We start from the raw sequence: 12,363 nt of genomic DNA on the forward strand, positions 1-12,363 counted from the left end.
TGAGGGACTAATAATTATTGAAGACTTGGGGACTAATATCTAAATAATCCTTTTTGTAATTATCTTTCTGGGGATCTCGTTTTGTAATTATTAAATTAATTATGTTTACATAAAAAAATGTCCTTTTAATGTAGTGCTTCATCCTTCACCTCCCCAATTTCGTTGACGCTGGTACAGAATTTGGTTCTTGTTGGAATATAGACATTGTTACTAAATATCAATATCCATAGATATGATTACATATATGGATATGTAGTGGAATATCCGAAGAAGAACTTGCGAGGGATGTAGAATTGACAAAAAAAATATAAAAGAGACTAAAAATAGAAACTAAATAAACGCATGCAAAGAAAAAAAGGTAAACAATTTTAAAAAAAAAGAGACTTACCTTGATAGATGGGAGATCCCGCAACAATCAAATCTTTAATCCTCTAAATTCTGCATGAAAATTGAAGAAATTTTAAAAAATATCAATTGCCATAAAAAGTAATTGCAGTGTAAAACAAGTATCACCATTAAATCAAATACACAATATTTCTAAAGAATAATTATGAAAATATAAAAAGAAACATACATGTTGAAGGAGATGAAGTTACTATAAAAATTGTGTAATTTATTGGTGTATATATAGGCATGAGGTAATGCATGTGATAGGATAATATTCATAATTAGATTTTATTAGGATTTAAATAGTGTTACAATTATTTAAAACATATATAATCCTGATAATTTTGTATTCGTGGATTGCATATTTATTCAAAGTAATCTATAAAATCTGGACGAATTTTTGAGAAGTGTACAGATAAGAATCTTGATAAATAAAGTATTATAATTAAAGTTAGAATGATTTTTAGTTTTTGGGGAGTCTTCAATCGGGCACTACAGAATGAAGTGACAGCTCATTTTATTAAATAATCTACCAAGAGATAACCATATGGTAAGACTCAATCCTACTTATCACATCAAAATGACCGATATATATATTTAATGGATACACATATCCGACTGAATACATATGAATATAATGCACCTAAACCTTTAACTTGCATTCTTAATAAGAAGAGAGTAGAATACAACAAAAAGCAAAAGCTGAAATCTGCATTGAAAATTTTTCTTCGCCCTTCAAAACATAAATTTACGTAGAAATCACCATATGCTTCACTCTAAGGCCACGAGAGCAGATTGAAGAGCAGTAAGATAGAAAGGATGACCTCTGCTCATCCCTGACGAAGTTCTCTTTCCATCGTCCGTAAGATCTCCATCAATTTGTTGAAGTTTCCAGTGCATCTCGTAATTTGATAAATCGAAGGTTCCTGGTGAAAAAACACAGATCCGGAGAGGAACTTCTTTTGAGCTCTCTGGTTCAAGCTTCAACTGTGTTGAGCTTGATGCACACCAAACAAAGGGACAAATGCTCTGCGATTTTAGTTTAATGGGTTGAAGCCCTTGTACATGGGAAATTGACTTCAGTTCATTTGCTAACGGAACATCTTGCCATCCTCCTTGATTTTCTGTCGAGTCCAATACTTGAAATATATCACTTGGAATGCCATCAAATGTAGTGATTTTAACAGATACAAAAGCTTTGGAGCGATTGCGGATCTTCATAACAAGAGTAACCTCACAAAAAGAGCTTGAAAAATCATGACTTATTGTCCGAGGTCCATCCACAAGCCATAATATAGGGATTTTGCTGCTGATACTGAAAATGCAGGGGGGGAAAATGAAACATAATTCTCATAAAAAACTTTAGTTTTATAATAGGGTTAATTGCACATATACCCCTTCACAATAGTGGTATAGCCATTTATAACTATTTTATTACTAGTTGCACCCCTGAACCTCAGGCGTTGTTAACTTTTTTGCTCTAAATTTAGAGGAAAATTTAGAAAATTTTTCAGTTAACTGTGTTAATAATAGGTACTTGGTCACATAACATCTCAACCTAACTTGTGAAATAACGTTTCCTGGAGTTCAAGGGATCTAATGAACTACTATGGTGTATAAATGGCTATACCCTTACAGTATCAGGGATGTAGCTACAATTAACCAACAAGTTATCATCACAACAGCGCTTATATAGCTTCTGAATCTTGCCTGCAATGGCAAATGTGACCACATAAAAGCTTCGAGGGAGGCCCTAGATCAGGGTTAAAATAATCTCCTTGCACCTTTGAGATCAGGATGAAGTCAACACTGCCTTGACTTCCCTGAGACACAAATAATATATAAGATAGTATGCAGAAACAATAATTTCCAAGCTTCTGTTTATGAGACGAGTAAAAGAGAAACAAAGAACAAAGAAGAAAATAAAACAGGGGCAGGCAATCCAGAGAATCAACATAAGAAAGAGTGAGACTATCTAGGAGTACTGAGTTAAATTCCATGAGAATCAACAAATGAAAATGGGAAATTATTTTACAGAAGAAAAATGCCATAATCATGAAATAATGAAAATAATCAATAAAATGAAAGGAAGATCTTATTGACCTCAATTGAATTGCCCTGGTTATGTCTTTCTTGCTGATGAAATCTAGCCAAAGGTGAGTTAGAAATGTCAACTATTGTCTCACTGCTTCCCTGAGAACATAACAATAGATCACTTCCTTGAACAGTGAGCTCCCCTTCACCATCAGAAATTGTCCTACAGTCCTGAAACAAATAAATTTGTCAAGCTTTCAATTGAAAGAGACACCTAAAATAAGTGTGAACAGAGAGAAGAAAATCAGAACTATATTCTAGCAAATGCAAGAGGTCATGACATAGTGATCAAAAGAACCAATAAGGTAGTAGATAATACAACATACACCGAGTCAAGAAATTCACGTGTTTGTTTATGTTTTTATGCAGGCATTATATCAGTTAGTAATACAATAAATCTACACAAACCTTAAGCTTGAAAAAGCATGATAATGCCTGGCCTGCAACTAGTACTTGTGAAGGACAGATAAAATCATATGTGGGTAAGGATGTAATCTCCCATTGGTCACCAACACAAGACAACTGCTGAAGACTGAAACTCTCTGAACTTGTCCTGTTCACAATATCCATGCGAACAATAAAATCTTGTACCCTCAACGGACAAGGAGTGATCACGAATGATACATCTAAGGATGGCAAGACCTGCAAAATAACATTATTCCATCATCAAACGTGTGCAGCAGTAAATGACACCATCTACATATTGAGCAGATCTGGGGACAACTGGAATTCCAATAGAATTCACAAGAAAACGTGTTCTTATTTGAAGAAAGAATAAAACCGAGACTACCTATTAACTGGAGATATAATATGTCCAATACTACTCACATTTGTAGAGCTGTCACTTTATATCCAACTAGGGCACACTTTATTATTGAGATACAATAAATCGTTTTACAATTTTTAAAAGACTAAAACTAAAAATGAATATTCAATAGAAGAATCAAGAAATAATATAATATAAAAAATCAAGAAATTGGTAACTAGACAGGAGAGAATTTTACATGAAAATTACTAAATATTTAGAAATAAGCTTGTAAAGACTCATGATACTTTTGTTGTCAGAAGATCCTTCTAATCAACATAGTTTTCCATTATCACTAAGACCGTAAATGTAGTAAATCGATGAATACACCTTTGAGAAACCAAAATTTGTTTTAATCAAGTTCAGTCAAGCAAAATAAGTGCATCAATGACCACACTTGGACCTTCTTATCCCATTAAAGCCAACAAAAAAGCGGATTAAGTGGATAAAAGACTTCATGTTTTTAAAAATTTTCGGGGCTTTTCACTATATCTTCTTGGCTGAAGTGAAACAATTACTGGTCTTTTTAGCTAACTGGGCATTCTGAGACTTTTTACAGGGACAGCGTACATAACAGAGTGCTGATTCTCATGACTAAAAGAAACTTGTTTCAAAGTCCTTGGTTCTGATAAAGATCTTTGATGCACGACAAGACATTATCAAAATATTGCACTTGAGATCAGGAAATTTGTTAGGCTTTTAATTTTAGTTAGGATTAGGATATTAAATTTGTTATTTAACTAGGAGTGAATTTGTTATTTTGTTAGAATGTATTATTTGAATTTTAGCTGTTAGATAGGATTTTTTATGTTGCTACGATTTTGTTTGCCTCCTATATATATGGTTCTACTTACTTAATCTTGAGGAGAATAAAGATATGGAGAATTAATCATAAAATCACTAAGCTATAATCTTAGCGAGGAATAAAATATGCAAGTAATTATGACCTAAGATATATGCATGTAATTATGGTTGAAGTTAGGTACCAGATCATAACTCATGAGGTTAGCTTGATGTAGAGACAAGTGGAATGCAAAATGGCACTGGTATATTCTCAGGTTTTTTGCAAGAAAATAGTTTTTTATAATCAAGTAATTGATATGTAAGGTCCTCACCATCATTACAATGTTTGTTGTTCTTGTTAAGGTCTACTGGGAACAGAGACAAGTGAAATGCAAACATAAGTGAAATATTCATCTTGTTTAAGAAACAAATGAAATATTTTTCTCCAATTCCAGTAACAAACAGGCAATAACTTGTCACTGTCATCATTTTTTTTATATGGCACTGTAGTTATTTTTGTTGTTCTTAAGGTTAGCCACAGATAGATACGAATCATGTCTATAAACTGAAATGTTTCTCCTTATAATATTCATATTGAAAGAAATTCCATAGACAGTCAAGTAATAATATAGAACAATCATCATCATCATTTCATTATTGTTGTGGTGATGGTGGTTATTAATTTTGTTGGTAACACTACTGAGGTTGTTCAGGCACCTGCCTAAGTCCCTGTCATCTATGTTCCTGTTCACATGCCAGTGAATAGTCTCAGTGAAGTACACTGGGGTTGCACAACCAATGGACACAACATTCACACATAAGTAAGATAGATTCAGAGCACTGTCTCACCTCAACATCATAATGCATACGCAGCACACGGTAAATCATGTCACTTGAACAGCTTTCCATCTCATAATATATAGATATATACAAGGAGATATTGCCACAGAGTGCAGTATGAAGCCAAAGAGGCCAAGCAAATGTTGCTCCCCCATCAATAGTAGTATCCTGAAAAGATTAATAAAATAAAACAAATAAAATAAAACTTGTGGATGATTACGTGAGCTCATAAGTATGTATATATTGCAACAGAGATATCACATGCAAAGTTATCAACTTACGCTGGGAAAGGAGAATAAAAGACTCTCTGACTTCTCCATGCCATTTGGTTGAATATTCTTTCTTTCAGAACTTAAATGGGCCTCTAAGCAACTAGGAAAATCCTTGTTTAGGTCCTCCACACTCCCAGGAATCAAGAACCTCGGATGGCTGATCTTCATTTTTATGTTCTGCAAGTTCCAGAAAGGTGCAAGTCAGCCTGGGACGTCCAACATATGTGAAGTCCCATTAGCTTCAAGTCACATGGTAAGAGGCCATTACATATGACGCCATCTCTTAAAGAAAAACTTATTTACACTGCTTATACCGGATCTCTGGTCAACGATTAAGTTATTGCTCAACTTTGAATTAATTGTACCTTCAAGGAATGTTCTGATTGATTTCTCAGTTCCAGAATAAGGAGTCGTAAGTCGTCAGCAAATGCTTTTTTGGGTAGGTTTTGGATACATCCCTCAAGTTTTGGTAGGCCCTGAACAAAAATAAGTGACAATTTAGTTCTTGTTTGACAATAGAAAATGAAAGAATGAGACAGAAGAAAGAACCTTAATGACTATAAAATTTAGGTCATCCCTTGAAGAATGCTTGAGGCCTTTCTTGCCCCTTTTTTGTTTCCGCTTTGTGTCGAACTCAAAGTACTGATACCCACCAAGAAGTCCAGATAATTTCCACCTAATTCCCAATATCTTTAACAAACCTTCCACTTTGGGGGTAACAGAGAGTTGTACCTTAATAACAACAAAAAAAGGGGGGGAAATAAATAAAGTTGATAGGATATTGCTTAAAACAGCATTCGTAAGAGGAAAGTTTATCACATATCCATGTAAAGATCAGGTTGTGCTCAAAATCAACTGATGAGCACTAGAGAAAAAGGATGGAGGATCAACCTAATCATTAGCTACACAATGCTTATGCAATATGAACTTATCGCTCGCGTTCACTTATTGTGTTATTCAACTTGTATTGTAATTGCCTGATTGACAAGTATTACACCTGGAACTAATTTCAAGATACCTTTATAATGTAGAAGCATTATCTAATTGCGTGAGTTCATCACATTGAAGTTTGGCAGATAAGTAGGCTAATTCAGTATTTTGTTGTTTAGTACAAAATTCTCATATTTGTTATCTTTTGCTGATTTTATCTTTTTGTTAATCACAGTTCTCAGCATATATCGTTATATTATTATTTGACAATACTAGGGAAGGAGTAAATTTTACTATGGGAAGGAGGAGAGAATCTTTCGAATATAGAAAAAAATAGAATACATAGATATATAACTTAAGTAAACATGCGAAAAGAAGCAGTATGTAGCATATATTGACGGTCAAGAAATACCTTGGACTAATCACTTCCGCTATTTAAGAACAGTTATTCGTCAAGATGGTGACAATGAAAATGATGAGGTTCACTGAATCAGGTAAAGATGGTTAAAGTGGATGGTTAAAGTGGAGTGCTTCCAGAGTATTATGTGATCATAGAATACCTATGAAATTGAAGGGTAAAAAACATGCATAGTGAAACTATAATAACAACAATGCATAATGGCTTTAGGATGGCTATTAAACCAGCAAATTATTATGGATCATAATGCCGGGCAATTATTCCTCCAATTAAAAAAATGCTGGGGAATTAACTAACAACAAATGGGGAAATTGAGTACAGCAGAGAAATGAGAATGTTACTATGGAGCCGCACATGCAGATATATACTAGAGATATGATAAGAAATGAGTGCATTAGGAGGAGACATTGCTCCTATTGAGGATAAAATAAGAAAATCAATTGAGATAGTTTTCCCATATGCAATGGAGGCAACTAAATGCACCTATTTGAGTTTAGCAGTGATATAATTACAATTGCTGGAGCAAGGACAAAAGGTAGGTCTAGGAAAACTTGGACGCAATCAAGAATGATACAATAGTGGTTAGCTTATTAGCAGGAGGTAGCTTTTAAAATAATTGAATGGAAGAAAAATAATGTAGTCGACCCGAAAACTTTTTGGATAAAAAGACTTTGCTGTTGTTGTGTCATGTACCACTTTCTTAATGAGCTACCATTCTAGGCTTTTAGAGAACTCTAGATTGTAACTCTATTTTTATACAAATTTTAGTTTAAATTAATTAAATCATTATTGTATGGTTTCAGAGTGTTAACAGTTTGTATCAGATGAGACCATTAAGAGGGTTGCTATAAATAAGCACTCTCAACATAAGATTCTACACATCTGATATGTAACGGCATTGGAACATTTATCAACTCTTGCTTTAAACAATCATTTTGACTTCAAATTACAACTACCATTAAAGTTAGCAAAACAATCTTAGAGCCCGTACAACCACCAACTATACATCAAGTCATCAACAAACCTGAAGACAAAATCATTAGGAAGCAGCGTGCAAACGTCTAATATGATCGTGTCGGCACAGCCCATTTGTCAGCCCTATGTAATCTGGCCAAGAAGATGAATAAAAAAAAGTTTGCTGACCTATAAAATACTTTTGTCAGCTTGGTCTTGTAGCACGCTATTCACCAAAGTGCTTGGAAACCTAATCCTCACAAATTGGTAGGTGTTGTACTCATAGAGATGCCTCTCATGAGGCATGGTCATTTGCAAAAAAAATCAGTTCAGCAGCTTGGTATGAAGGCGGTTAAATGCATATCATGAAAATCCACCAACATCGGTATCAAGCTCTATGTATGAACTGCAGGCTATAACTTCAGTTTTTAAAGTAATCCAAAATCCAAGCAATTGTCCATAACAAGTGCATATCTTTCTATGTGGATCCCTCGCAAGGTTAGCTATTTCGGGCTATTGCGGCAAAATAGCGGTAAAAAACGCAAAGTCAAATAGCGGTCTAATTTAGATATATATAAATACTAAAAAAAATTTTAAAAAAAAATCTAAGAAATCTAAAAGTACATATTGGATGATTTAAAGAGAACCTAAACATGAAATAGACATGTAACCATCACGTAATACCGAAGATGACTGGAGGAGTCAAAAAGTTATCGTCTTCGAGAAGAAGAGCTTAGCGGTGATAGAACTGCCCTAAGAGGAGCTCACGGTGAAGAAGGTGAGAGGAAGTATCAAGGAAGGTGCCAGAGGCTATGAGAGGTGGCGGGAGTATGTTGAAAATCATAGGAGACGGTGGAATACAATGGTCAAGGGTTGAGTTTAATTTTAAAAAAATAAGCCTCAAACCGCTTTTAAATAGCAGTCAAAAAGCAAATTTCGAATGCAATTGCTCACTATTTACCGTTATGACACACTATTGACCGCTTTTACGAAAAGACATATTCCGCAATATGTCACCGCTATTGCGCGATAACGTAGTAGGCGATAGCGTCGCGGGAAGGGACCGCTAACGCTATTAGCGCCGCTATTGCGGGGCTATTTACCGCTATTTATAACAGTGATCCCTCGTATGTTGCAGACATAAAACATGACTTGAATGAATAATCAGTTTAATCTTGCATGCGAATGTAAGTCACTATTATTAAAGACATTCTGTATGTCCTAGTGTTAGTATGCTGGTCATTTTTTGATATTTATATTTGGAGAATACTTTTATTACATCAATGTGTAATCGTTAGCAGAACTCAGCTCTGTTTCTTCTGGTCAATTGCTCCGACAGACAAGACGAGAAATCATTGCTGTTTGGCAATTTTATAGTCTAGCAACCTGTTAACATATCCAAACATGATGCTTGAAAATACAATCCAGTAACTTGTTAATCCTGAAAATGAAAACCATTACTGCTAAAGAAGCTTCCTTTTTCCCCCTTTTGATCAAATTCACCAAACATAGGGATCAAAGTTCATGAGACAAACAATTGAAAACTGCAAGAAAAGACAGAGCATCAAAGGAATTTTTTTCATTAATTGCAAAACTTACCCTCTTAGTCTCACCTCCTCCAAGTATTAAATCAAACTCCGGCAATATCATAGAAGCATTACCATTATTCAAATCTCTGCAAGAACATACGTAGGAGTATTTTCAACAACAAATAATAATAAATAAATAAATAAATAAAGTAATAGATATCAAATACCTGCAACTAGGAGGCTCCTTGGGTTTACCCTCCTGAAAACTTGTAGCCGGTAAACTTATATCTGTATAATAGTTAGACCAAATAGTTAGCAAACATGAAAGCTTGAATTATTGACCAAGTAAGCTTACTTGGTATCACATGCAAATATGAATAGGACTGAACATCATACCAAGTTCTGTCGCTTCTGAACTAGCACATAGATAGCATATGAGTGAAATGCCAGAAACGGAAATTGACAGGTGAAGGGGGTTCTTTATCTCAACAACAAGTTTTATTGCTTCTGCAAGAAAACAAAAAGCATAGATGTCACTGATGAAACCAATGAGAATCATCAGATTCTACATATATTATCCAAAACCAGTTCAAGTACCCGGTAGCATGGGCAACCGGGACCGTGAAGCCAATGTCTTGCTATAAGCCTATAAAAACCACTACAATTTATGAAGGAGGTGTGGGAATAAGGGGTTACGCCCTCTCCTCAAGACTAGGCTATATATAAAGCTCCTTCGAAGTGGGCATTAATGATATTAAACTGTGAATGTACTACTAATTTAAGATCGCTAGAGACCTAAACGGGGCTCAGGCTGCCTAGGCAATTTCATGCTATGTGTAACTTCAAAGGGAAGATGAAGGAGAGAAGGGAAGCAGGTAGTGCTGAGATCAGAATTCACTGCCACATCCCACTACCTCTACTCTAGTCATCAGCCAAATTGCCAATGTAGGGCAGCCTACCGTATCGTCCTGATTAAGTATCTAGATATTTAATTTCCCAAGCCAACCGATTAGCTATTTTTAACCATCTGTTGGGTAAAAGTTACAAAACTAACTAAGATAGTTTGTATAAGATAGTTTGTCAGTTTGAATAATTAAATAATTATTCAGGAAGTGCTTCTTTTCTTATATTGGTACATGCTAAACTTTAAATTCTATTATTTAAAATATCTCTTCTGCTACTTCAGATTGTTGGTTTCAACTTTGCAATGTTAACTACCTTTGTTCATCTTATTTTTCAAATTTTATATGTAAAGTAATGTCAGCTTGTGTTATAACTTACTACTATAAACATATTATATATGCAGTTTCCACTAGAAGATAAGATATAAAACAATATATATATGAACATACACACAAACATATGTACATAATAAGCAGAATTGTGTATTAGATCACAGCTTATTTTACTAAATGAGCTACAAGAGATAGATATGTGGTGAGACCCATCCTACTACTCACATAAGAGGTGTGGGGCTCACTTCTTCTATCTCTTGGTAGCTCACTTTGCTAAGTGAGCCGCCACCTCACACACAAACGCATCCACGCACCCATGCACACACTCGCCCACCAGCACGTGTGTCAATACACACAAATGTATGCACATAACAAGCAAAATTGTGTATTAGATCACGGCTTATTTTTACTAAATGAGCTACCAAGAGATAGATATGTGGTGAGACCCCCCCTACTCACATAAGAGGTGTGGGGCTCACTTCTTCTATCTCTTGGTAGTTCACTTTGCTAAGTGAGCCGCCACCTCACACACAAACGCATCCACGCACCCATGCACACACTCGCCCACCCGCACACTTGGACAGTCGTGCACACGGACTATGTAATTTAGACTATACTCCATATACGCCTTGAAATGCCTGGTTCTAAAAACATTGGTTTCTGGAAGCAACATCCGCAACATCCTGAACCAATCTGCCACTACTATACTTTTGCACAATGAAGATAAATTATTATGCTACTTGATCAAGAAAATGTTCTTAGACTCTTCGCACATGACCATCTTAATTTAGAAATTGGTTAGCTTTAAATTTCACATATATCACCTAATACGGTGTTCTTAATCTCTTCACTGAATTATCTTTTCACGACAAGAGATGAGGACTAATTCCTAGCTAAGGAAGATCAAGGATAGATACATGGACTGCGAAAGTATGACCTCATACATATTTGCAAGAAGATAGAACTTGGGCACAACCTAACTTGTTTATGCATGAAGAAGCTTACAAGAAGGTTTATCTGAAATTAAAATGTCAAGAACTGCCAAGTAATAATGAATAGTGACTATTTTCAAGTAAATTGTTGAATTGGTTTTTTTAATGCTGTTCATACAGAAAATTCTGCACAGAAAACACACATCTAGCTCTAGGCAAAGCAATCTTCCATATATTAAGAACTCAAAACCTAAAAAAAGACCATCGCCAGATGTGAAAAGATAGAGTTCTGACCCAAAAAGTTAACCATAGAATATGTTTCAAATCCAATTGACACTTTGCTTTAACCAGCTATCAATCATATGCTGTTGTGCAATGAACAGGAGCAAATAATTGAAATTTAGGATAAAAACTTAAAATGTTCAGTTTCTCATGAAGTCATTTTGATGAAGAATCATAATATTCCAATCTCATCTCAAATCATGAAATATGATTTAGGTCTTAGATTCTGAACTCGAAATGGAAGCGAAACATATTTGGATCATAATCTTGTTGGATTTGCAAACATTTGAAAGTTAATGCAAACCAATATAAAATACAACTGATTTAGAGGCTTGGATAGCTATTCTGGGAATAACATATTATTGAAGTTGTATTTTTGGACATCACATGTGTCATATTATGACCCTTTCAATAAAATTAACTATGAGAAATCACTGTTTAGCTTTAAAAATAGATATTGGACGAAAATAGTCTAAACAAGAGTCATAATTTGAACATGATTTGCCTTTTTGGATTCAGATCAAATTGGAACCGTAGGAACTAACAAACTGAGTTTCCAATGGGACAATTTCTTCTTGGATTCAGATCTTACATACACCCGAACTCAGTTCAACCTGTTTACAGCTAGTCCCACTTATTCAGTATTTTCTTTCCATGTGGATAATGCTTAGACATCAAAAATTCTAGTAATAAGATAATATTAGAGCCTTAGTGGAGACAATATCTTGTAACAATAAACTTCCATATACACAAAAAGTTCTCATCCTTTTTCTTTACATGGGAAACGAGGGTGACTACTGTAGACACTTTGAACAAGGTCGAAAAAATCAAACTTTGGGTTTTCTTTTTTTTTTAGTTGGGGGTTTCTTTTTGTTTTGTTTTGGTTTTTTTTTGTTGGGGGG

The 12,363-nt window shown here is 34.7% G+C and overlaps 1 protein-coding gene across 1 annotated transcript in view; it reads right to left on the bottom strand.

The window, feature by feature from the left end:
- The window catches only part of LOC109846503 (trafficking protein particle complex subunit 8-like), a 37,432-nt gene continuing 26,007 nt past the window's right edge, over nt 939-12,363 (bottom strand). Inside the window, 11 exon segments of the mRNA XM_020415771.1 lie at nt 939-1,702; nt 2,098-2,210; nt 2,491-2,652; nt 2,890-3,123; nt 4,919-5,077; nt 5,191-5,358; nt 5,547-5,657; nt 5,731-5,913; nt 9,083-9,158; nt 9,240-9,300; nt 9,409-9,519. Coding sequence (XP_020271360.1) covers nt 1,159-1,702; nt 2,098-2,210; nt 2,491-2,652; nt 2,890-3,123; nt 4,919-5,077; nt 5,191-5,358; nt 5,547-5,657; nt 5,731-5,913; nt 9,083-9,158; nt 9,240-9,300; nt 9,409-9,519 — 1,922 coding nt within the window. The 3' untranslated portion in view covers nt 939-1,158.

Source organism: Asparagus officinalis, chromosome 6 (genome assembly GCF_001876935.1).
Source record: "Asparagus officinalis chromosome 6, Aspof.V1, whole genome shotgun sequence".
Lineage (NCBI taxonomy): Eukaryota > Viridiplantae > Streptophyta > Magnoliopsida > Asparagales > Asparagaceae > Asparagus > Asparagus officinalis.